At 50.7% G+C, this 26822-nt stretch overlaps 1 protein-coding gene across 4 annotated transcripts in view; it reads left to right on the plus strand.

The window, feature by feature from the left end:
• Positions 1–26822, plus strand: part of Sdk1 (sidekick cell adhesion molecule 1) — an 824227-nt gene that overhangs the window by 749089 nt on the left and 48316 nt on the right. For 3 of the 4 annotated variants that reach the window (XM_070033470.1, XM_070033471.1, XM_070033472.1), the window contains 6 exons: positions 2353–2488; positions 3748–3807; positions 5317–5418; positions 21587–21702; positions 23468–23654; positions 25046–25183. In XM_070033470.1, the coding sequence (XP_069889571.1) occupies positions 2353–2488; positions 3748–3807; positions 5317–5418; positions 21587–21702; positions 23468–23654; positions 25046–25183 (739 nt within the window). The remainder of the gene's footprint in view (positions 1–2352; positions 2489–3747; positions 3808–5316; positions 5419–21586; positions 21703–23467; positions 23655–25045; positions 25184–26822) is intronic. The other variant, XM_070033473.1, reaches the window with a different exon arrangement.

Below are 26822 nucleotides of genomic sequence, written 5' to 3' on the forward strand. Positions count from 1 at the left end.
TTGCAGCGGGCCATCCATCTGCCACTCACGTCCCCAAGCCCTGCTCAGGTTCCTCTAAGTGGATTTGGAAGTTGTTTTCTAGCAAAAAGAAAGAAAGAAAGAAGTGTGAGCAATACATCACTTCCTGCCCAGAGCTGTCAGCCGAGGATGCACTCCACGTGGTGGTGGGCACCTTCCTCGCTAGAGTGTCACCTCTGCCCAGGCAGAGGGGGCGGGGCTTCCTCCATTGAGTGCCATGGGCTCCATCTGGCTTTTTAGGAAGGCCAATGTAGGGGCCTGGGAGTATAAGCTCAGGCCATGGTGGCCATGGCTGTCCCCTGAGATCTGAATGTGACTCCCTTCCCTTCTGTCTTCTGTGCCCAGTGCCCGGTGGCTGTTGAATACAGGTGCTAGTGGTTTGACCCCTGCTTTGTATGCCTCCCAAGCATCCTATGTCCTTGCCTAGAACCATTTCAAGTTCAAGGTCAGTGGCTTTCAGCCCCTCCGCAGCCAGCCTGGGGACTTCATTACACAAGGACCCTGGGCAGTGTGGCTGCTGCCAGCTGCAGAACATTTGGTCCCCAGTGAAAACATTTCATTTCCCATCCTCCCCACTTCCTGCTCTGTGGATTTTTGTTGGTAGTGGTGATCATGGGGCTTGAACTCTGGGCCTGGGCACTGTCCCTGTGCTCTTCAGCTCAAGGCGAGTGCTCTACCACTTGAACCACAGCACCACTTCTGGTTTTCTGGTGGTTAATTGGAGGTAAGAGTCTTACAGACATTCCTGCCATGGCTGGCTTTGAACGGTGAACCTCAGATTTCAGCCTCCTGAATAACTAGGATTTTAGGGTGAGCTACCAGTGCCCAGCCTCCTTGGATATTTTTGCTGAGTAGGATGGAGTTCTCCCCGCCCCCACACTTCCTGTGTCCCCAGCCCATGGATCTGTGTCTGCAGAATGGGCTGGTCCCCTGTGAGCTCCCTACTGGGCACAAGGGCCTGTGCTGCTGTGGTTAAACCTTGGACTGTGGACTGTGAAGCAAGCTTGATGGTGCCCCTCAGATTACGATCGCTGGGCTGAGAGTTAAAGGATCCCAGAGACAGGCTTTTCTTCTGCCCACTTCTCCTCCCTTCTTACCAATTCCAGTCCACCCAGATTTCAGAAACAGGAGCAGAGCTATCGCCCCTTTCTACCAGAGCCAGGCTGTCACCCAGGCCTGCCAGCATACAGGATCAGGGAGGGCAGGGCCAGAGCTGTCCACAGGGCCTGGGTCATCCGAGCAGACCCGAAGCGTGAGCAGACAAGAGTGAGTTCAGCTGCAGCTGGGAGGCACAGCCAGACGTGCGGCCTGGCCTGGTCACCAGCCTCCCAGAAGAGGGAGTCAAACCCCCAGGGGCTAATGTGCCTCAGCCGTCCCTCAAAGTGCTCCTCATCCTGGGCATTTCACAAGACAGGAAATCAGCGCAGGAAACTGCAGCAGACTGGAGAAACACGCTGGGCTGAGCTCTTCATTTTTGTTTGGTTTTGGTCTCTTTACAGTGCTGGAATTGAACTCAGGGCTTCACATACTCTACCACTTGAGCTACTCCCCCAGCTCTTTCGTTTTTTTTAAATTGTTATTATAGAGGTGATGTTCAGAGGGGTTACAATTACGTAAGTCAGGTAATGGGTACATTTCTTTTCTAGACAATGTCACCGCTTCCCTCACTTTCTTCCAATTTTTTCCTCCCATCCCCACAAGTTGTATAGTTCATTTTCAACATAGTGTCCAGTTAGTATTACCGCTGCATTTGTTCACCCTTTTTCCCTCCATTTCCATCCCAAAGACAAATAAATGAACAAACAAGACAAAATGAAAACAAAAACAACAACCAGAGAGGGGAATAAAACCCCTTGTTTCCATTTTCCGGAGTGTATTTCAATATTTTATATGATCAAGATGCACATAGACATTGTGCCTTCTGGTGCGTGCGTGCGTGCGTGTATGTGTGTATGGTCTTTTTTTTTTTTTTGTCAGTCATGGGGCCTGAACTCTGGGCCTGGGCGCTGTCCCTCAGCTCTTCAGCTCAAGGTGAGCACTCTACCACTTGAGCCACAGCCCCACTTCCGGCTTTTTCGGCTTATGTGGTGCTGAGGAATCGAACCCAGGGCCTCATGCATGCAAGGCAAGTAATGTATAGAGAGGTTACAATTACATACATCAAATAATGAGTACATGTCTTTGGGGACAGTGCCCAGTTGGCTTTTAACAGGCATGGACTTGAACAAGTGACTGTCCCTCCAGGTTGGTGGTTAAATCAGGGCAGCAGACACCAAGCTCCCAGATGCAGGACCAACTTATTTTCAGGCATGGCTGAGTGTGGTGTCTTTGCAGCCGCCCCGGGACGAGAGCCTGAACGGCCTTCTGCAGGGATACAGGATCTACTACCGAGAGCTGGAGGCTGAGGCAGCTGCAGGCCCTGAGGCCAAGACCCTCAAGAGCCCCTCGGCCCTGCGAGCTGAGCTCACAGGTGAGCAGATCCCCATCCCTCTTGGCCTCCTCCTGCTGCAGGCAGCATGAAGCATACATCTGTCCAACCCATGTGGAGCATGCGGGGCCAGCTGTGGAGAGACAGGGAGCACACAGCATGGTATGCTGTTGGCAGCAAGGCCTGAGCACTGAGGGAGGAGCAGGTGGACATACTGCTGCACCTGTGAGAATGGCCTGGGGCCCATACTAGACACCCATGAAGCCCACGGCAAACTCAACCTGTGGCTGGGGACATCTTTCATCCCTGAGCTGATCTGTGCCAGGCCTGTGCCTTGCTACTAATGACACAGCCCGAGCAGTACCAGCTGCTGTGGCCTAGGCAGCTTTGGGAGCTACAGAAAGACCCTCTCCTCCCAGTTCCCCCTTTCTAGAAGGAGGGAAGAGGCCTGTTATCTGCCCCACCTCTCCTGCCCCCAACAGTGTTGCAGGATGTGCTCCTTGCCCTTGACATCCTCAGGCTGGGGACAGGGAGAGGGAAGCCTCTTTTTGTCTCTACTTCCCAGAAACAGCCAGAGACAACTGATGGCTCATGCCTACTACACAGGAGCCTGAGATCTGTGGGTCATGGTTCAAAGCCAGCCTGGGCAGAAAAGTTCATGAAACTCTTATCCCCAAATAACTAGGGGGGGGAAACCCAAGTGGAGCTGTAGCTTAAGAAGTAGAGTGCCAACCTTGAGTGAAAAACCTAAAGGACAGCAGCCAGGCCCTGATTTCAAGCCCTGGCACAGAAACAAAGGAAAGGAGGGAGGGAAGAAGGAAGAAAAAGAAAGAAGGAGAGGGAAGGGGAAAAAGAAAGGAAGGAAAGGAGAAAGAGAGAGAAAGGGAAGGGTCACTCAGCTGCCACCACCCCGAGGGTGTCCTTTGCCCAAGAGCAGACAACCTCTCCCCTCTTGTGGAGGGCTGCTCATGCCCTCTGCCTGAAGCACCCAGGAGAAACCTCATCCCACCTTCCCCAGTGCTGCCTGGCACCTGAGCATACCACACACCTTAACGGGGTCCCGTCCTATCACACACCAGCGACCCCTTACCCCACTGGTCTGGGCTTGCTGTTCTAGAAAGAAGCACCTGTCCCCCAGGAACCCATGGGAAGGGTATGGGCACCCCTGAGGTGGTGCTGTGTGGGAGCCTGAATGCCCCCCCCCGCAGTGAGGCCGTACCCCTTCCTTTTTGTTGTGCCTCATTTGCTGTAACTGCTCCTCCTGCTTGCTAACCACCTTTCTGCTTTGCTTACCCTAACAGCCCAAAGCAGCTTCAAGACCGTGAACAGCAGCTCTACATTAACCACGTATGAATTAACACGTAAGTGTGCGTGCCTTCCGCAGGAGGGCTCCGCGCCCTGGCATCACCGCCTGCCAATTGGCCTCCCCCTGGACCAAGAAAAACCAGCCTGGATTAATGGCTCCCATTTCGGGAGTTCTCTCCCTCAAATGCTGCTTTTCCTCATGCCAAAGCCTTCAGAGGGCAGGAAAGGAAACTTCTAGAAGTGGGGGTCTGGAGGAGTTTGTGGTACTGGCATCTGGTCCCCCAGCCTCAGTCTCCCTTCCACCTTTCTTTTCTCATACATATCCTTTTGTTCATGTCTGGCATTCTACCACTTGAGCCACATCTCTAGCCCAGAATTTTGCTGAGTAAATTAGAAATGGAATCTCACAGGCTGGCTTCAAACCTCTATCCTCCAGGTCTCGGTCTCCTGAGTAGCTGGGATTACAGTGTCAGCTGTACTGGTGCACAGCCTTTTAGTATTATTGATTGTGGTTTAAAAAAAAAAGACATATAGGGGCTGGGAAGGTGGCTCAGTGGTAGAGTGCTTGCCTTGCATGCTTGAGGCCCTGGGTTCTATTCCTCAGCACCACATAAGCAAAAAGAAAAATGGCACTGTGGCTCAAGTGGTAGAGCGCTAGCCTTGAGCTGAAGAGCTGAGGGACAGCACCCAGGCCCAGAGTTCAGGCCCCACGACCACACCCCCCCCAAAAAAAAAAAGACATATAAAATATACCATCTCAACCATTTATTTGTTTGTTTGTTTGTTTGTTTGTTTGTTTTGGTTCCGGTCGTGGGGCCTGAACTCTGTGCCTGGGCACTGTCCCTCGGCTCTTCAGCTCAAAGCTAGCGCTCTACCACTTGAGCCACAGCGCCACTTCCGGCTTTTTTCTTATATGGTGCTGAGAAATCGAACCCAGGGCCTCGTGCATGCAAAGCAAGCACTCTACCACTGAGCCACCTTCCCAGCCCCATCTTAACCATTTTTAAGATGATGCTTCCCTTTCCACCACCCAACTCCAGAATTGTTCCATCCTTCTAAATAGAAGCACTCCCCGCTAAACACAGACTTCTCACTAAACGTGGACTCCCCATTCCCTCACCCTAGCCCCCAGCTCCTGCCATTTTGTTATCTGTCTTTATGAACCCCCCATCTCTCAGGGCTTCACACATTTGCCTAGGTGGAGATGGTCAGTCCAAAAAGGGGAGGGCCTTCACTTTGCTCTTCCATCTCTTGGCACTTGTTAGGAGAAAGGCAGGCCTGTTGAGGTGGCCAGCTAACCCAACTCTTCCCAGCAGAAGGCCACCCCATGTGCCCATCATCTGCTGACAGTGGGTGGGGCTGCCCGCTTGATTGACAGCAGCAGGAGAATGGCCCCTAGAACAGGGCCTAAGCCACACCAGGGCCAGCAGCACAGACTCTTCCCTTGCCTCTGAGACATCTGGGTGATTCTCTGGCACGTCCCACGGTGGGAGGGAGAGGGAGGGCTTTCCATGTATGGATGGTGGTCCTGCTGCATTCTCACCCCCATTCCTTTGACTTTATAGATCTGAAAAAGTATCGTCGCTACGAAGTGATCATGACTGCCTATAACATCATCGGTGAGAGCCCAGCCAGTGCACCTGTCGAAGTCTTTGTCGGTGAGGCTGGTGAGTTCCCTGCAGACCCTCCATGGCCCCCATGGCCCAGGAGCACCCCACTGGGATGGCCCAGAGTGCTGTGGCCAGCCCCTCAGATAGCCTGCTATGTCCACCCTCCTTGACCCAGCTGCTGTTGGTGGTGGCCCCATGGCGGGCAGAAGGGAGCCGTTAAATCTGCCAGCCTTTGTGCTCCAGGGATTTGCCTGCCTTGTAGGCAGGACAGATGAGTCATTAGTAGAGTCGGAATGAGAGCACAAGTTCACAGATCTCCCTACATAACACAGCACTTCAAGGCTGGAGTTCAGAGTGGTGAAATGACTTGCTGCACCAGAAGGCCTCAACCCTGCAGGAGTGATGGCATTCAATCAGCTGAGAATTGTATCTAGAGGGGCAGATACTTGTCCTGAATTGCCTGCCTGAGCCTCGTGTCCTGCCTGCAAATGGAAGTTCCAAAGTCCCTGCTGCAAACTAGTACCCTGGGATGGGGCCAGTCTTGGACCTTCCAGCTGTGCTGAAAGGACATGAGTTAAGGCCAGGCCTGGTGGTACACATCTATAATCCAGCATCGCTCTAACCAGTTCAGTAAGGAAAGTGATTTAGCTGTGATTTTTGTAAGTCAGCTTGTGAATCTGAGAGCTGACTGCCTTCACAGGCTGTGTGACCTGAGCAAGTCACTTAATCACTCTGAACTCCAGCCTTGATGTGCTGCATTATAGTAGGGAGATCTGTGAGCCTGTGCTCTTACTCCAACTCTACTAATGACTCATCTGTCCTGCCTACAAGATGAGTTTCTACAAGGCGCCTGGGCTGGGCCTGCTACCACTGGTGTTTGAATGAGGGAACAAGTCCCCGGAGCTCAGCTAGAAATGACCAGATACACAGAGCTGTGATCTCTGGGTGTCCTCTGCCCCCAAAATAAAATAGAAATGCAGCTGGGAACCAGTGGCTCACACCTGTGATTCAAGCCACTCAGGAGGCTGAAATCTGAGGATATCAGTTCAAAACCAGTCCAGGCAGGAAAATCCATGAGACTCTTATCCAATAAACCACCAAAAAGCCATAAATGGCACTGTGACTCAAGTGGTAGAGTAAAAAAGCTCAGGGACAGCACCTAGGCTCTTGAGTTCAAGAGCCCCTCCTCCCCACAAAAAAGTGCTTAGCTGCTTAGCATCCATGAGAAATTTGCATTAATGTAAGAGTTTGTCATCATGGCAGATTTCTGAGCACAGGTATCACAAATCAGTGTCAGTAAGACCTGGGTCAGGAATCACCCTGCAAGGGGGCAGAAGCCCGTCCTAGCCTGCAGAATTGTGCCAGCCTTGTGGTAGCTCCTTGCACCAGATGATGTTCAGCGAAGTGCTTTCACCAGGTTATGCATGGGAGAGGGGGCTGGCTCTGTACTGTCTCTGCCCCTGTCTTGGAGATAATGTCACAGGAACAGGCTGAAAGAGGACAGCGAGGCTGGGGAGAGGCTGGACCTGCTGTTTTATGATGACTTCATCCCAAGGGAACAGTTCAGATCTCACAGAAGCACCAGTCCCATCCAAGGACATGGCCTCCAGATTCTCTCCATTAGAGACCCCACTTAAAGGCCCACCTCTCTCACATCACCTTTGGTGGAGGGCAGGGAGCAGGGGAAGACACACTTAAACAGTATCCAAACCACTATTCTACTGTCACAGAAAAGTGGAACAGCCTGGACACAGCTTCAGGTATGGCTGCATCCAGCACCCAAACAGGCTACCTCTTGGCTCCACTTTCCTCTCAATAGAGGCTCTTTTTTTTTTTTTTTTTTTTTTTGGTCCAAGATAGGGACTCACACTCAGTATCTGATGCTTTGACTCATTGGTTGGCATTCTACCCACCATGCCATTCTACCCACTGGAGCCATGCCTCCAGTCCCTCAGTAGGGACTCTTAACCCGTATCCTGTAGTTCCTGGCAGCAGAGCACGCCCTTCCTCCTGCACTGTCTGCTGTGTTTGTCTCCAGCTAGCCTTTTGCAGCATGCCCATCTCCAGGCCACTTGCTGTGGCCAATGCCCTGAGGTTCCCAAAGCCAGGACTGATGTCACCCCTCCCTGGACCAAAGGCGAAGCAGGAAGCAATGCAAGGAAAGGGCTTATTGGCTGCCATTATGTTGTCACTGTATTTGCTGCTGTATTTGCTGGGAAAGCCTCAAGATGGCTAACACTGGGTTAGATGGTAGCTTCTGAATGGCTGAATGTAAATGTGGTTTGGTTTTGTTGTTGTTGTTTGTTTGTTTGCTTTGCTAGTCCTGGGGCTTGAACTCTGGGCCTGGGCACTGTCCCAGAGCTTCTTTTGCTCAAGGCTAGCACTCTACCACTTGAGCCACAGTGCTACTTCTGGCTTTTTCTGTGCATGTGGTACTGAGGAATCAAACCCAGGGCTTCATGCATGCAAGGCAAGCGCTCTACCACAAAGCCACATTCCCAGCCTGCTTTTTTTATTTTTGAATATAGGAATTTATAGAGGAATAGTCCAAGTTGCTTTTTTCCATTGTATTTTTATTACCTTTAAGTAGTTGTACAAAGGAATTGCCACTCCACAAATCAGTCTGTAAGTGTAATGTATCTTGACCAACAGCACCTCCTCCATCGCCCATGTTACCTTTTGTCTGGGTTTACAAGACCCAACCCAGTCCAGTAGCTCCCTGGCTGCACCAACTTGGCTCATTATCTCCATCCTGAAGAGCAAGGGCTACATAGTAAGATGATGTCTCAAAAATCTTTAATCCAGCTGTAACTTACTTTGGCACCTAGTATAAAGTAAGCTTCTAAATCGATTTTTTCCAGAGACTTTTCCTCCCTTACCATCCATGGATTGATGGTTTCTTTGTGATGTCTCAGGTGTGTGTGTGTGTGTGTGTGTGTGTGTGTGTGTGTGTGTGTGTGTGTGTGTGTGTGTGTGTGTGTGTGTGTGTGTGTGTGTGTGTGTGTGTGTGTGTGTGTGTGTGTGTGTGTGCATGTGTGCTCATATTCAAGACCTCGATCATTCCTCCCCATCCCTCCCAGTAACACAAAACCTTTCTCTGTGCCCAGCTTACACCACACTAGTGGCTTACCTTCAGTATAACTTCTCTTACTCTTCTCTGATTTTCCCACATGTTCCTGCCATCCTACAAGGTTTGCAGTCATTTTGGCAAGTGCTCAAAAAAGCAATTCTTCTTGGGTTTGGATGAAACGTGAACTCAATTACGAACTGATTTAGGGATCCTGACACCTCCATTCTGTGCCTCCTTCCTCCCCAGGAATTGGCCTGAATCTCCTTTTGCATTTCACAGGGGTTTGGCAGTATTCTCGATGCCGTCTGCCTGGTGCTTACTGAGCCTGTTGCTGGCAGCTTTCTCCCAGTGGTAGCCGTGCATGAACCCCGAGCCTATACCATGCTGTCTTGTCCCTCTCTGCCTCAGCACCAGCTGCCAAGGCACATCTACTCACCAAGTTCTGAGACTAGTCCAGCAATAAGATCAGCCTTGGGGTATAACTGAGTGATGCAGTGTGTGCCTGCCTGACATGCATGAGGCCCTAGGTTCCATCCCCAATACTGAGAGAGAGAGGCAGAGACAGATATGTGTGTGTGTGTGTACAACCTTATTAGTTCTCTCTCTCTCTCTCTCTCTCTCTCTCTCTCTCTCTCTCTCTCTCTCTCTCTCTCTCTCTCTCTCTCTCTCTCTCTCTCTCTCTCTCTCTCTCTCTCTCTCTCTCTCTCTGAAAAGGGTGCCAGGGTTGCCTTGTTCCCACATCCAATGGGGGTTGGCTTCCAGTTGCCAGTCAGCAGTATCAACATCTAGAACTTTGGTGTTTGACTATCTTTTCCTAGAAAGAGAAGAGACAGACATAGAATAAACCCTGCTGCTTTTGCCGTCTACATTGCTTTGGAAGACAGCAAAGTATCTTAAGCCATGTACCAGTGGCTCATACCTGTATCACCAGCTACTCGGGAAGCTGAGACCTATAGAGTCTAAGTTCAAAGCCAGATTGGGAGAAAAAGTCTACAAAACTCACATCTCCTATTAAGTAGTAAAATTCTGGGCTGAAGGAATGGTTCAAATGGTAGAGGACCAGGAACAAGGTAGCCAGCCAATGAGCCCAAGCCCTGAGTTCAAGTCCTAGTAACACACACACACACACACACACACACACACACACACACACACACACACACACACACACACACACACACACACACACACACACACACACACACACACACACACACACACACACACACACACACACACACACACACCAAAAAAAGTATCTTGAAACTTTTGGTTCTTTACTATTTTTTACATTCTGTTTATGGCCCTGGGGGTTGAACTCAAGACCTTGCACAGGCCAGGCAAGTGCTCTTCCACCTGAGTCACGCCCCCCCCCCAGTCTTTATCAGTTATTTCTGAAGAATGAAACGCATACTGTAGAATGTAGGTTTTTACCTTTCCTGTAAATCTACCAGCTTTAATCACCGTTGACTAGAAAGAGAGGAGATTAGGAAGCTGCTGGCTGTTTTAGCCCCCCCTAGTGACAAATAAAGCAGGTCCTAGAGCCCATTAAGGGAAATTAAAAGAATTCGGAGCTGTGCGAGTTTGAAAATGTGTTTCTAATGAAGAGAGAATGACAATTGCTTGCGGGGTGACAAATGTGAGTGTTCCCTACTTCCCATGTTCTCTACTTCCCAGGACCATGTTCAGTGAGTGCCCGGGAGGCCATTAGCCAAGCACCCCACAACTGACTTCCTGGCACCCCAGACAGCTTTAGTGGCCGTGCTCCCCTGCCGGTGCCCACAGCCTTGCACTGGGGACACGGGGGACATGGAATGCGCTCTGCCTGTGGTGGCTGGCACCCCATGGGTGCTGCATGGGGTGTTGGTGATGGATGATCTGCACTGCCCTTTATTAGGAGTCTGGGGGCAGAGGGCGGCTTGGCTCCTTCTGCCTCCGCTGCAGCTCATGAAACCCCTGCCCTAGTCCAGACCCAGGCTGCGCCCTCGCCATGCTGGGAAGGCGTCAAGGTGTCAGGGTCCTTGTCTGCCTCCTCTGGTCTCTCTGCAGTGCACGGAGCCCTGACACCCCCTCAGGATCTGTTGGGAGTCCTGGGGCTGTGCGCGCGGGGCTAGCACTCAGCCCTTGGCACAGAAGCCAGTGTGAGCCAGGGAGAAGCCAGGGGAGAGAGGCAAGGGAGAGGGTGACTCAGATGAGACCTCAGGAACAATGCTGGGTTCGTGAACTGGGTGAAATCAGGCCCTCCCTGTGTTTTGGCCACTGTGGCAGCTGCCCCGGTGTGGGAAGGCACACTTCTGTGTGTGATCCTCTTTGCCCTTTCTCTTTAACCTTGCTGTAGGTCATGGGCTCCATCCTCGGGGCCAGGGTGAGGCCATCTGGGGGTTTGGAATGACATCATTCTGGGGTCTCCCTTATAGCTGAATCTCACAGAGCCCTCTCCATCATTGCCCACCCCACAAGGGATGCCTTGTTAAACCCAAAACTCATCCTTGTACGTCTGTGTCTGTCCCACAGTGAGAAGCATAACCCTCCCTCCCCCACTAAGGGCACCTTCAGGTCCTACCTAGGTCTCCCTCTGTCCAGTCACTGGTCCCCAGAGCTAGACACCCCACATCATACACCACCCCTCCCCCAGGGCCAGCTGGTCCCTTTCCTAATACAGACAGGGCCCAAGAAATGGGGGTGGCAAAAATGCTATTGTTAATCATCATATTTCCATAAAGGAAAGCAGGTTACGGAGAGCATCCTAGTGCCTAATGCTCTATCTGGAAAAGTACGTGCAGGCCCTGGGATCCATAGCGGAAGCCCTGGCCAGATTCTCCACAGACCCTGTGCTTTATCACATTGTCAGTCACAGAGCCAAGTCTGTTGGGTGCCAGTTTGCTCAGGAAGTTGAGAGACTACTCTGAGGCTAAACTGGGTGAAGGGGGGTTCTGGCCAGCGGCCTTTTGGGGGTAGAAGGTTCTCCAGAGTCTAACCTTAAGGGGTTAGGCCCACTGTGTGTCACAGAACACAGAATTGGGGAGAACTTGGGCCGTGTCTGTATGCCTGGGGAGATGGGCCACCCTGTGGCCTGTTGTCCAGTGGAAACGGGAGCCCCACCCAGCCTTCCAGGTTCTGTTGCCACCAGCAGTGCTAGTAGCCACTGTGGGTTTGGTAGGTGTGATGATGACGCCCTGGTCCCAGAGTCACACCAGGCCAGGCCTCTCCCCAAACACGCATCGCCCTTCCCTCCTCCTCTATCCCCACACAATGGCCTCTTTGATTTCTTTCTTTTTCTTTTCTTTTTTTTTTTTGGTCAGGTTTTTTGTTTGTTTGTTTGTGTTTTTTTTTTTTGTTAGTTGTGGGGCTTGAACTCTGGGCCTGGGCACTGTCTCTCAGCTCTTCAGCTCAAGGCAAACACTCTACCACTTGAGCCACAGCACCACTTCTGGTTTTCTGGTAGTTAATTGGAGATGAGTCTCACTGATGTTCCTGCCTGGGCTGGCTTTGAACCACGAGCCTCAGATTTCACCCTCCTGAGTAGCTAGTATTACAGGCATGAGCCGGGGGTCAGAGGACAGTAGCCTCTTTTTGGCTTCTTTTGCTTCCATTGAAACTTACACTTATGGAAACCACAGCAGGCAGGGCATGGCAGACATGGAAAGGACTAGCTTTATGTCCCCCACATCTGGCACTGAGACCATAGCATCACCCCTCCACCTTCCCCTCTTTCAAACATCATATTTTATTCAGAGATTCTCTTAGCATGTGTTCTTACAAGAACTCTTTAGCATATAATATGCAACCAAGTTGTCATCACACCTCATCAAATCAGTAATCATTCCTTAATCTAATCCAATATTGATTGGCATCCACAGTCAAAGTCTTTGGCTCTCTTCTCCACTCCTGGACTCCTCAGGGCCCACCCCCTAGTGCAGAGTGACAGCCCCCTCCCCATCTCTTCCTTCCCTCGGGCCTTCAAGAAGGATCTCAAAATGTGGCACAGGAACCATAGGCCAGCCCCTTGACCTGCGTTTGTAAATAAAACTTTATTGGAACCCAGCTGTACCTTTCTGTGTAGGAGCCTAGGCAGGTAGTATTTGAGCTGCACTTGCTCCATAGGAGCAGGCTTGAGTAGAGCAGGTATGGCAGGTGCCTTATACTTTCCAAAGCTTTGTAGGAAAACATTCTCTAGATAAGCAGCCTGGACCCTCCAATCAGAGAGATCCAAGTTCAAATCCAGCCCATGCTGGAGCAAATGACTTAACTCAGCTGAGCCCCACTTTTCCAAGTTGTGAAATGAGAAGAAAATATTTTGGCAACAGCATGAGTTGTGTGAGTCCAGCTACTGTGGGTTCAGCAGTGTAATTAGGGGCTGTGGGTTGCATGTGCAGCTCCTTGGGTTACAGTTCAGTCTTTGACTGTCAGAGCCCCCTGGGTCTTGCTGTGATGGGAAACTCACTCTCCTGGCAAGGAAAAACAAACAAAAAAAAACACCATTACAAGGAGCAGAGCTGGTTTGAGTGGCTTTTAACTTGGCTAATCTAGCAGCGGGTGATAAAGGTGATCGCAGGGCTCAGAAAGTGTACATCCTCGCGCTGATAGAGAAAAAACAAAGGTCATTACTGGAAGAAATCTTAAGGCTGGACTTGTTCTGTACCATGGAGGGTTCAATGCAAAGCTGTAAGGTTGAAAAGTCCTGTAAGGAAAATGTATTTGTGTGTTATTTTGAGTCTGAAATTCCATGGCCTCCACCTTCTTCTGTTATGGAAACAACTTAAACAAAAACAAACACCATTTTCAACCCATTCTTGTTTCTTAGGATGGCAGCTGCTGGATCCTGGCAGACTCGGCACTGTTCACATCCAAGGCTGGGGTGGGAGAGCACCCACTGCCGGGGGTGGCGGGAATGAAAGGGTATGTGCCTCAGTTGTCTGCAGATCCCGGAGCTTGGTCTTAGTGTGGTGACATGGGGGTGGGGGTTCTCAGGATGTGCTTAAGATAGGGTGGACCCCCTTCCCTCTGCTTCCTGCCTGCTTTGTGATCTCTCCTTCCCATCATTGTTAGAGATGCAGAGAAGGGAGAGGGAGGGGCCTTACCACTGCCCATCCCATGGGATTTCAGAATCCACAGCATGTGCTAAACGAACCCCTTTGCCTTAGAAAGTGACACAGGCTCAAGTATTTGGTGGTGGCCATGCAGTATAAAGCATACACCCTGCCATTTCCAGATCCTTCTGCTGGAGGATCCTGCCTCTCACTGAGTGGGGAGGGGCAGTGAGACCACTCAGTCCTCAGTGAAAATGTAAAAGATTTTATTGAATGAAAAGTGCTGACACGCCAGGACCACACCTGGAGTTGGGATCCCAGGAAACGGTCCTGAGTGCCAGCCCATATGGGCTTTTAAGCATTTTGGGCTAGGGCCGGGAAAGGGGGAGGCTGGGTGTTGGTTTTAACCAATGATTGTTACAAGAAATGCACACCTTAAGTTTAAATTTCCCGCCAAGGTTTTGCTGGTGGGAAGCAGGGAATAGAACAAAGGATGGTGATGGTTCCGCTGGGTTAGGGCTCCCATTGCTCAGAAAACAGCAGAAGCAGAATTACAGAATTACAGGGTTAGGGAGTTACAGAGTTACAATTACAGTTACTAGCTAAAGTAATGAGTTACCAGAGAAGTCTTATCCATAGCATACTTACATTTATATCTTAAAAATCATTCATTATCCATTTTACACAATCCAAGCCAAATATCATATCCCATCTCTACATCCTCCACCATATCATCACATTGCCATCTGCTCAGCTGTACTCCAGAGTCGTGGTTACCCCTCCCAGCCTATGCCCAGAGGCACCAGAGTCACTCACCAGCCACAGCCCAGTGCCAGCATTCTGTCATTCTCTCCAGTAGTTCTGCTACCAAAAAGGGCCAGGCACTGGTTCAGAGTTCTTTTCATGTTGACAGCAGCATGCTGTCTATAATCACCTTGACCCTGATAGGAGGTTAACTCTGAGATACCCACACCATGAATCCACCCTCTATGTCAGGGCCCTACAAAACCCAGTCAGTCTCTGTGAGCCCAGACTGTGCTCCAGTTGGGATTGGATCAGTCAGCTCTTGCCATGTAACAAGTCACCCCATACTGGAAATAATATATTTGTTGCCTCATGGCTTGTGTAGATCAGGAATCCAGGCACACAATAGTGGATCCTCTGGCAAAGTAACAGCTAGGCCTGTATCTTGGAAAGATTAATCAGGGAGGAATCCGTGTCCACGCTCATTCATGTGGCTGTCAGTAGGACTCTATTCTGGGGCTGTCAGATGGCCATGTCAGTTCCTGGGGCTGCTGGCCAAGAGGCCTTCCTGAGTCCCTGACAAGGTTTTTGCCAGTATTAGAGCCTCAGACTTGCTTGGATGATGCTCTGCCACTTGAGTCATGCCTCCATCCCAGCTTTTTTGCTGGTTATTTTAAAAATGGAGTCTTCTGGTATATGTCTGGCCCATTTTGAAAGGAATGAGTCCCTGCAGGTTTACCAAGCTTAGATCATAGAATCCGAGTGTCAGGAAGTTCTTCATCTTGTTAGAGAAAGAATGTGAGGACATGCCCAGAAGGGACTAAGGCAGGAGTAGATTCATGACTGTAAAACAAAAGCCAAGCCAAAGTGCCCCTTCAGGCTCAAAGAGTGGCTATACCAGATATCCCAAGACCTTGAGCTCTCATCGGGGTCTACAGACATGGGGGGGGGGGGTGTTGCAGACCTAGAAAGCTGGGTTCGTATGTCCTCTTCCTCCTCCTCACAGCCATGATAGTCAGAGAGAGTCAGACCACAGTGATCATTTTCAGAGGCCTGTGTAGGCTATTGGTCATCCTGACCCTGCTAGATATACCCGAAATCATCCCACCAATGTCGGCAGGCTAGGATCTGATTTTACTTTTGATCCAAGCCATTCTCAGCGTTGGGTTTCCAGACTCTCTGCCTAGCTCCTACATCAGGAAGATCAGACCTTCCTGCAGTCCACACACTGGGGTGGTTACTTGGAGCCTCCCAAGGGCATGGCCTGGGGGATCGTGCCCCTCTGCTCCCCCTCCTCCCTGGGCAGGTTCCCAGGCAGGGAAGAGAGGGGACCAGAGATGGCCCCCTTCTTTCAGAGAAGATGCGCATAGGAACAGAAACCCAGGCCCAGAGGTCCTGGAGAGCCTGAGGTCCCTCCCTCACCTAGGTAATTTCCTTTCACTTTATCTAAGAAAACTTTAAGGTTGGTTTTTCTTCTACAAATGATGAACCAGGTTCAGAGATAGAAGCCGCATGTCCAGCATCACTCAGATGAACACAGGTCTGAAGGCTGGGAGCCTGTCACGCGTTCCATGATGGCATGGGACAGCTCTACTGCCTGTGTCAGGCTCTAACCACATGGATGGAGAATGGCTTTGTGCCTGGATCCCTGATTTTTCCTTGTGGGGTGTCCTAGAGCGGTTTTTGGTTCTCTGGTTTGGCAAATAGAGTCATAAGAGGAAGGAAGGATCGGGAGTTTGGAGCGCAGAGGAAAGGTCAGGAACTGGAAAGGGATGTGGAACTGTGCGTGGACTCCAGGCCTTGTGCCAGAGTCTCTGTGGAGGGAGGCCACAGGGCCAGGCTGCTCAGGTTTGAACTTGATGGCAAGCTCATGTCTCTGGGCCTTGGTTTTTCCATCTGTGTAATGAGGGCATTGAGTGTCAAGAGGCTTGAAAGAGGCAGGCAAAGCCCTGAAAGGGTTTCTCCATGGCAGAAAGCTCCCTCATACACACACCAGCTACCAGCTCTCCAGGGATTCCCATGATTCCAGCAGTGGCAAGCTACACATCACCTCCACTGCCACCTTCCTGAAGTCCTGGACAATTCTGAAGAGGCAGGATCCCTGGGTGGGGAGCAAGCATGGCTTTTGTCTGTCACATGCATTATAGGTATTCTTGGAATTGTACGTAGTAAGCTTGTCAATGATTACTGTCTGGCGCTAGTGGAAGCTCTGTTTATACCCTAAGGGACCTGGAAGAAGGGTGCAGGGCTGCCTGGGCCACCTGGGGCACTGAGCCTTTGATATCCCATCCTGGTGGCCTCTCCCATGGTGGCTCTGGGGTCCCTGTTTGCTTGTTTCCCTGCCTTCACTCTCTGGGCTCTCTGTCTCCAGGTTTGACTTGTCCCCTGCTGAGTTGAAGCAGTATGTCTTATTTGAACCTTGTCTAGGCCTGGAGAAGGCCCCAGAGGCCATGTTCTTACTGGGATCCGGAGTCTGTCCCCAGACAGCCCACTCCGGAGAGCAGATGTGTTGGCAGAGCTTGCTGAGAAAGTAAATTAGATCAGAGCATCCTGTTTCCTGTGTATTTCAGCTGGGAGTCAGTATTTGACCAGGAAAATGTTGATGAAATTAAAAATGAATTGACAAATGTAGAATTTTTTTTGGTCATAGTCATTTATTAGCCAGGCACCAATGTCTTGTACCTGTAATCCTAACTGCTTACAAGGCTCAGGTCTGAGAATCCTTGTTCAAGACCAACTTAGGCAGACAAATCTAAGAGATTCTTATCTCTAATTAAACAGCAAAGAGCCAGAAGTGGAGGTGTGGCTCAAGTAGCAAAGCACTAGCCTTGAATAAAACAACTAAAGGAAAGCAAGAGGCACTGAGTTCAAGTCCCAGTACCGGCGCACACACACACACACACACACACACACACACACACACACATACACACACATACATATATACACATACACACACATATATACACATATACACATACACACATACACATATACACATACACACATACACACACATATATGGCTGGGCACTGGTGGCTCACACCTATAATCTTAGCTACTCAGGAGGCTGAGATTTGAGCACCATGGTTCAAAGCCAGCCCAGGAAAGTCCATGAACTCTTATTTCCAATAAACTACCAAAAAGCCAGAAATGGAGCTGTGACTCAAGTGATAGAATTCTAGTGTTGAGCAGATAAGCTCAACATGTACGGGCTCTGAGTTCCATCCCCAGGACCAGCACAAAAAATAAATAAAAATTTTAAAAATTAAAAATAATATCTTAAAGAATCACTTATTTCGTTATAATAAAACATTAACAAGGATCTCAACCCAATGTTTACTGTAGTGTAGGCCAGTGAGCATTCTGAATTAGAGAATTAATGAATTAATTAATAAACAGACATCCTTCTCACTGTAGATATAATTCCCACAGCTCTGAGTTTCCCTTGGGCTCCAGCCTTCACTCCCTCACCAAAGGCCCTATGTAGCTCCCCACTCCTCTTCCTCATGGTCCATCCAGACCCCAGGAGAAGGCCGTAAACTGTCAGAAGTATGAAGCCCACTGTTAAGGTGTGTCTTCCGGGGCTGAGAATGTGGCTCAGTGGTAAGAGTGCTTGTCTAGATAGCATGCATGCATAGAAAAAGCCAGAAGTGGTGCTATGTGAGGTTAGCCCTCAACTGGTAGAGGGCTAACTTGAGCAAAAGAAACTCGAGCTGGGAAGGTGGCTCAGTGTAGAGCAATTGCCTTGCATGCATGAGGCCCTGGGTTCGATTCCTCAGTACCACATAAGCAGGGGGAAAAAAAGGCCAGAAGTGGTGCTATGTCTCAAGTGGAGAGCACTTGCCTTGAGCTGAAGAGCTGAGGGACAGCGCCCAGGCCCAGAGCTCAGGCCCCACGACGGAACCCCCCCCCCCAAAAAAAGAAAGAAACTCAGGGACAGTGCCCAGGCCCTGAGTTCAAGCCCTACTACCAGAACACATACACATACACACAAAGACACACAACCCACAAGCTGATAGCCATGTGCTCCGTACACCACAAATGTTTAGGTGAGAGAACAGTGAGACTCAATAAGGACTCGGGACAATAAGGACTTAGGAGCAATCTAGCGTTCCTAGCCATGCGTGCTCTGTTTGGATGAGGGTTGCATTGGTGATGGGGGAAGATGCAGGCCTTCCTGCAAGTTGGGTTCTCTGTCAGGCTGCAGCCCAGCAGCTTGCAGGAGGGGGCGTGGGAGGATAGTCTCGGAGCTGACAAGCTTTGCTCTGTGTTTACATGTATTTGTTTCTCTCCTCTCTGCATGTGTCGTCAACAAAAGCTCCATTGTTACCTGCAGCATTCTCACAACAGGAAGCTGTGTGTAGCTGGCATAGCTAGCTCTGGCGGGTATGGAAGAGCATTGCTTCCACCCAAGCCAGCTCCCGGATCCCTCCTCCAGCCAGCTCATCCAGCTTGTGTGTGGCCGTCCAGCCACTGATTGCAGGGGCTGGCCTGGAGCTCCTGCTTTTCACCAGTTCCTGCAGACTGAGTCCAGGGCTGTGACAGCCCTGGGCCTGACTCTGTGAAAAGAAAAACCTTGGGGGTGTTGGGGGAGCCCCCAACCAACTCCCGGGGTAATGGCCGCGCTCAATTCTGCCTTTCACATTTTAATTGTACAACAGTAATTTGGCAGCAGAGTTGCCGATGGCAAACATGCAGAAGACATTAACTTTATTTATGTTTTAGATTATTAATGTGGCTGTTAAAATTCTTCCAGTTAGTTTTGATTGAATTGTTTTTTTGTGGGATTCTGTTGTTTAATGGAGCGGTAAATAAGAATTTCTGATAATGAGGCTGAGCATCTGTCACAACAACCTGGTGTGGGTTATTAACATTTCCATTAGCGGCAGGGTGGGCAGTGATAATCCAGAAAGCACACAGTTAGAACAAAATAAATAGTTGGTGTCAGGCTGAGCGGGTGTTAATTACTATTTTATTCCATGTGGGGGGCGGGGTGCAGGGGGAAGTGGAAGTGGGGAGGGGCTCTCAGGGAAGAGATGACTCAGGGGTCCTTCTCAGCAGTAGAGCCAGGGTACTGGGCCGTCTCCTCACAGTGGCTGCTTTGTGGCCTCCTATAAACAGATTTGAAACAAAAGGAAGCCAAGGGGCTGGAAGGTGGCTCAGTGGTAGAGTGCTTGCCTTGAATGCATGAGGCCCTGGGTTCGATTCCTCAGTACCATATAAGCAGAAAAAGCAGAAGTGGTACTGTGGCTCAAGTGGTAGAGCTCAAGCCTTGAGCTGAAGAGCTGAGGGACAGCGCCCAGGTCCAGAACCATGACCAACTCAAAAGAAAAAAAAAAAGGTAGCCAAGTGGCAATGGCTCATACCTGCTACTCAGGATGCTGAGATCTGAGGATCAAAGTTCAAAGCCAACCCTAACAGGAAAGTCTGTGAGCCTTTTTTTCTTTTTCTTTTTCTTTCTTTTTTTTTCTTTTTCTTTCTTTTTTTTTTTTTTTTTTTTTTTTTTTTGCTGGCCCTAGGGCTTGAATTCTGGGCCTGGGTGTTGTCCTTGAGCTTTTATACTCAAAGCTGGCACTCTACCACTTGAGCCACAGCTTTTTGTGTAACCACAAATTGGAGATAGAGTCTAACAGACTTTCCTGCCAGGGCTGGTTTCGAACCACAATCATCAGGCCTAAGTCTCCTGAGTAGCTATGATTACAGGCAAGAGCTTCCAGCACCCAGCTCTCTGTGAGACTTTTATCTCTGATTAACCACCAAAAAGCCAGAAGTGGAGCGATGGCTCAAATAGTACAGCACTGGCCTTGAACTAAAAAGCAAAAGGACAGGTACCCATGCCCTGAGTTCAAGATCCAGTACTGGCACAACAACAAGAACCCAAAAAAAAAAAAAAACCCAAAAAGGCAGCCAACAATCCTAGGCCTCTAGGGTAAGGCCTCTTCAGAGTCAGGCCCCCAAGATAATGCCACACAGCTCACCAATCTGGCTGCCCAGACTGCTTCCAAGAGAAGGAACTAGCTTCCAGGAGACAGAAAACAAAGTGTCATGAGAAAGTGTTCATGCGCAGCGTGAGGCACAGGCCTGGGACAGCGATGATCCAGCCACGGGACCCTGTGCTCTCTGCATTGCTCACAAATCCTTAAGTGCTGTGTCAAGGGATGGGGACCACCACATGTCCTCAATAGTCATCTCTGTCTTTGCATGCTCCATGTGCCTGTGACAGGACACGGTGCCCCAATGGTGGGAGGAGGGATGGCGAGAGGAGGGCAGACTTGGTGCTCAGATCTGAAAAGGAACCATGTTCTCAGAAACCTGACTCCCTGTCTGCTTGAAGGGTCATCTCTGCAGACACTTCACCTCCAACATGGGTGTCACAGTGGGCCACCTGCACTGGTCATAGCAGCACCGGTGGCTCTCTTTCCTGTCACCTCTGTCTGAAAGCAGGGATGGCCCAGTCCTGGTGGTGCCCCTCATCCAAGGAGCCTTAGGTCTCTGCTGCCCTCTCCTGTGCCCTCAGCCCTGTTGAGCCTCTGGGGCGGCCCATTCAGGTCTGAGCACTGGTAGCCCGTGCACAGTGCCCTGGCATGTCTGTTTCCTGACTCTGCTGACTGTGTCTCAGTAGGACCCATTCACTTTCCAGTTCTACATATTTTGGTGTGTGCATTTAAGAATGTTCTGAGAAGCCAGGCGCTGGTGGCTCAAGCCTGTCATCCTAGCTTCTCTGGAGGTTGCCATCTGAGGATCATGGTTTGAAGCCAGCCCAGGCAGGAAAGTCTGTGAGACTCTTATCTCCAATAAACAGCTTAGAAAAAGAAGTGGTGCTATGGTGCAAGTGGTAGAGTGCTAGCCTTGAGCAAAAAGAAGCTCAGGGAGGGGCTGGGAAGGTGGCTCAGTGGTAAAGCACTTGCTTTGGATGCATGAGGCCCTGGGTTCGATTCCTCAGCACCACATATGCAAAAAGAAAAAAGCCAGAAGTGGCGCTGTAGCTCAAGTGGTAGAGCGCTAGCCTTGAGCTGAAGAGCTGAGGGACAGCGCCCAGGCCCAGAGTTCAGGCCCCATGACTGGACCCACAAAAAAGGAGCTCAGGGACAGCTCCCAGGCCCAGAGTTCAAACCCCAGGACTGGCAAAAAAAAAAAAGAAGAAGAAGAATGTTCTGAGAGACTACACAGCATTCCCTGGTAATAAAGGGCTCAGAGCAGCAAGGACAGGGTTAGGAGCTGGGGACGGCGTGGTCCGCAGGCCTCCCAGGCCAGGGCTATGTCTGAAGCAGAATCTCTCATGGAACTAGGACTTGTGCGCACCAGCTGGGGTGGGGGAGCTGCGCTGAGGGACCCCCTCAGGGACCCCCATTCACACAGTGCACTCTTCTTTCCTCAGCCCCTGCGATGGCCCCACAGAACATCCAAGTGACCCCGCTTTCTGCCAGCCAGCTGGAGATCACATGGGAGCCCCCACCCCCAGAGAGCCAGAACGGGAACATCCAGGGCTACAAGGCAAGCTCCAGCGCCGCTGCCCAGGCTCCCAGGGCCCTGCTGCTTTCTTAGTGGTGGGCACCTGGCTAGCACAAGCAGCCAGGGGCCGCCACTGGGAAGGAAATCTGCCTGGCTTGGGGACCAACCCTGGGAGCGGGGGTGGGGGGTAGGCTCACCCAAAGATGCTCTGGGCTTGTCCATCCTGCTGAAGGAATCCAGTGCCCACTCCAGTTTCCAGCACCTTCTCTGAGAATAACAGGAGATGAGATGTCCTCAAAAGAACAGATTGCCCATCTTAACACTGCCCGTGGTCATTAATGCACACTGACTAGCTCTCTCTCCATGCAGGGAAGCTAAGAATTGCGTTTCTAACAAGTTCCCATGTGGCATGGAACCCGTTTGAGGACCACCCCCACTAATATAGTCCAGGCCCACAGTAGCTAAATGGCTATAGAGATGGAGGGAAAGAAAGACAGCCACAGTGCCAATGAGAGCTTTATCCAGCGGGTATGGAGCTCCACACTGCTGCTGCTTCTTATCCTCAAGACTTTGTTGCTGGGAGAGCTTAAGAGCCCTGCACACCTGTGAAACATCCCCAGAGGAAAAAAATCCAGTGAAAATGCCCCCCATCCTTCCCCAGAATTAATCTCCCTGTTTGGCCAGGTAGAGGCCCAGTTGATCAGTTTTCAGATTGCCAGGGACAGCCTGCCCCGATGACTATCGGACCAATTAAATGTCCATTTAAAAATGATTTTTGTAGGTATTTTATGAAAATTAATACCTTCCTCCACGGCCCAGTTGTTACAGTGATTAACGAGGTAATGGGAAGTCCTGTGAGCTCCTAGGCAAGGTGCCATTTATGGATGTCCAAAATATGTTTTTTCATTTCCTTAATGATAAAGACATTGAGCTGGGATATTGATCTCACGTTAGCATGGCCAGTGTACGCCACGAGCCTTCCATGGTCCGCTCTGCAGACAGATGTGCACCTGTCTCCTGCATGTGGAAGTCAGCAACTTCACCTGTGGGACCTATGCCAGCACGGGCATGGCCTGGGAGCCTCTTCATGTTGCTCCCATGGCCCAGCTCACACTCAGGCTCACAGAGCCAGCGGGGCCTCCAACTGGTGGTGTCTTTTCGGGCAGTCTAGGTGGCATAGGCTGGGCACAGGCTCCCAGCCAGCTGTCTAGGAAGTCATTCTGGCAACCAATTCAAACCTTTGAGCTGGGACATCAGGTTTCCGTGTGAGAATCTCAGCGGCAACTGAGAAGAAGTGTGGGTCTCTTTCCAGTTGTTTGTTTGCCTCTTTGTTGTGTTTTAATTTCCCAAGTACTTTTGCTCCACTGATCAGAATCTTAGATGTTACAGGCATGGTGGCTCATGCCTGTAATTATAGGATACATCATTTGGGAGGATCATAGTCTGAGGCTAGTCTGGACAAAAAAAAAAAACAAGATTCCATCTCAACCAACAAGCCAAATTTAGCAGCCTGTGCGTGGGATCCTAACCACATGGGAGGCCAGGCCTGGGTAGCTGTTGCTCCTGGCAGCTAAAGGAAAAGAGCTCTCCCACCCTCAGACCCCCATCTTGAACAGTGTAATTAGGCAAGTACCCTTAAGCCCCAGATAAGCAACTCAGAATCACTGACCATTGTCCAGCCTATTAGACACACATCTGTCACACCGGCCTCTGCTGCTACCTGTCCCCTGGGAGAAGGTGACCCCGCTCCCCATCCTTGGGCTCAGCTTCCCCAGAGCCCACCCCCAGCCTGTGCTCCTCCTCACAGATTTACTACTGGGAGGCAGACAGCCAGAATGAAACTGAGAAGATGAAGGTCCTGTTCCTCCCTGAACCCATGGTGAAGCTGAAGAACCTCACCAGCCACACCAAGTACCTGGTCAGCATCTCTGCCTTCAATGCAGCAGGTGATGGGCCCAAGAGCAAGCCTCGCCAGGGACGCACCCACCAGGCTGGTGAGTTGGGGGGGGTCATTTCCCCGGGGTTCAGTTGGACCAGTTTATCAGTTTGAGGTCAACCAGTGCTGGGTTCCCCAGGGAGAATGAATCTTACTTTCTCCTGGTCTCCACAGCTCTCTGTCCTGTGGTTAGGGCACAGGGGAGGTGGAGCCAGGTAAGACTTCCTGTTCCCTGGTGTCTGGCCCCCAGACCATGTGGTGTGCTAAGTCAGTGTTAGACAAGTTGGAGCAATGTATGTTTTCTCAGAAGTTCTGGAAAGCAGCAAAGGGAGGCAGGACCTGGGGTCAGCAGCGTCACCTCATTTCTGAACAACCAGGTCCTATCTAGCCCCTTCTAGAAGCTGTGGAGACAGTGTGTTCAGATGCCTGGGCAGAGCTCCTTCTACATTGAGGCCAGGCCTCAAGGCTAGGCTCTCCTGAGTTTGGAGGCCCATAGGTCACCCCCAGCACAGCTCAGCAGTCACCTCTCTGTCACACATCATGGTTCAAAGGACATGGGGACAGAGGCCAAGCAGGAGGAGGCCCCCAGGCCAGCTGTACTCCCTCACAAGGGAATGTGCATGCCTGTGGGAGAATCTGAGCCAGAAGGGCATGGGGAGACTCACAGAGGGCAGGGTTTGGAGCTCAACTGGGGCCCAGTGCCTGGGAAGTTCTGAGGCTGAAGGAGCCAGGGATAGAAGAGGAGCAAGGAGGAAGGGAGACACTGCTTCTGGAGAGTTTCTGAGCAGCAGGGGTCAAGCGGAGGCCAGGTGTCATGCTGCCTGCACATAGCCAAGGCAGAGGGTACAGGAGCAAGCCCTGAGTTGCCTGTAGCTGCACCTCAACTTTCTGCTTCCGCCAGCAGCTCCCATGGCTCTGCCAGCCTCCTCTCACCCTCATTCCAACAGGGCTCAGACCCACAGTGTCAGAGAAATTGAGATGGAGAGACAGGCTGTCCTCTGAGACCTCCAGGACCCCATGGAGGAGAGGGGGTGAGGGAGGGCAGGAGAGGGAAGGGGAGGAAAGGAAGAAAGGCTCCATCCACCACAGAGCTCCATCTCTCTGAAAGAGAGCATGGCAGGACCCTCAGAATCTTGCAGCCACGATTGGAACCAGAACTATCTGCATTTCCTTTTCTGTTTCCATCTATTATTCATTTGTATGCCTTTGACAGTTCGTCTCTCCTCTCCTTTGTGTTTAAACTCCGTGGATTCTCCTGCTCTTCTCAGGAGGGCCTGTGCTTCTGATTGATCCTGGGGAGTTCGGAGGTGATCAATGAAGCTCCTTTTCATCCTGTGCCATTTAGACTTCTACACCTAATCACATTCTCTCTTCTAGATGAGGGCACAGACGTGTGCATGATCCATAAAGGAGCAGGAGTGACAGTCTCTTTGTGCTCTCTGCTTCCAGCTCCTGGGGCTCCCAGCTACTTGGCTTTCTCAGAAATAACATCTACTACACTCAACGTTTCCTGGGGTGAGCCCCTGGCGGCCAATGGGGTCCTGCAGGGCTATCGCGTGGTGTACGAGCCGCTAGCACCTGTCCAGGGTAAGTCTGGGGAGAGCTGTGGCACTCCGCAATCCACATAATGAGGCTGCTTGGTTTCACTTTTGGGCAGGGAACCTTCTAGAAGCTCAATAGGTGAAGAAGAGGCTGAACTGCACAGGCCTTTGGGCTCTGGGCCCAGCATGATCTTGCTTATGGGAGGGTGCCATGCATGTCCCCTGACCTGGTGTGCGACACTCGATGCGTCTGTCCCCTTCCTCATAGTGTTCCTGTCATAGTGGTCATTGACCTCACCACCTCAGGTCCACTTGGACTGACATGGGCAGTGTTGGCCCTTAGGATGTCATCAGCATCCCCAGAGACACCAATAGCTGTTGATCCTAGACAGCCGCCGGCCTCTCTTTTTTCCATCAGTTCCTCAACTGGCAGCCAAGTGCTGCTCCAGAAGCAAGAATCCATGCACCCAGGAGAGCAAAGATCCAGACTGATTCATGCCCGAGACCCTCTCTCTCTTCCATGTAGCTCGATTATGTGCCAGGACAGAGATGCAGTGTGCACATACTTACAGCTACATGCCCACGTGTGCCCGTGACTGGTGCTGTGAAGCAGAGGGCTGAGATCACTCACGTGAGACGCTATCGTCTGAGTCCCAGAAGAGCCTGGGGTGTCAGGAAGGATGTTGGGCCACCAACAGGACAGGAAAGACCACCCCCAAGTGGCAGCAAAGGCCCCCAATAGAGGCAGCGCATGGTGTGGGAGAGCAGCAGGGCAAGCAGCAGGCCAGAGGAACTACTGAATGGGCTGGACCCCTACCCCCACCCCCCAACGCCCAGCTAAATACTGAAGTCTAAATACCACAGTATGGAAAGAGAGCTATTGATCCCTCCAAACTCCCTAGATCAATCAGAAACAGCCCCTGTGCGCAGTGAGGGGGATACTTTAAACACAAAGAAAAGGCAAAGGCCAAGAATGAACAGTAGATGGGTCAAAGGAGGGGATGCGAATGGCTTTGGGATGGGTGGGTGGCAGGGGTCCCCTGGTGGGTGAATGGGGGCTGCTGTGGAGCCTGCACAAGTTGTGGAAGAGGGGCTGCTGCCGGGGAAGGTGGGCAGGAGAGAGGAGGGGGTTAGAGATGTTGATGGAAGGAGGAGCCGGTGGAATGTGCCCAGACTGGACACAAGGCCAAGAAAGGAAATGAAGCAAGGCCCCACAGCTCGCTCACACAGCAGGTGCTAGTGTACCTGCCACATGGAAGTGTGGCTGTCTCTGGTGGTGTTTTAATTCCTTGCATAGCCATCTCTCTGATCTACTATATTATTCATGTAATCCACTAAGGCTTCTGAAACATGTGTTCATCACCCTACTATGTGCCCAGAGACAAATCCAGAAGTTTCTGCCCCACAGCCCAGAGTAATATGTACAGGCAGACTGTAAAATTATAGATTATTTAATGTCTAGGAGGAAAAAAATATATATATATATATATCCAACACATCAAATAATATTGGCTCTCCATTTAAAGCTGTGATAAAAGTTTCCTTTTAAAACAAGCACATTCAGATGAAACAGGGTTGATTTGAAGGAGGGCATTTAAGCACTGGATTTTATTTCATTGGATCTAAGATGCCATCGACTGTAAGATTCATCGTTATTTTATGACATGCTAAGAATGAAAAAATGC

Source organism: Dipodomys merriami, unplaced genomic scaffold (genome assembly GCF_024711535.1).
Source record: "Dipodomys merriami isolate MVZ:Mamm:240054 unplaced genomic scaffold, mDipMer1.0.p SCAF_22, whole genome shotgun sequence".
NCBI lineage: Eukaryota > Metazoa > Chordata > Mammalia > Rodentia > Heteromyidae > Dipodomys > Dipodomys merriami.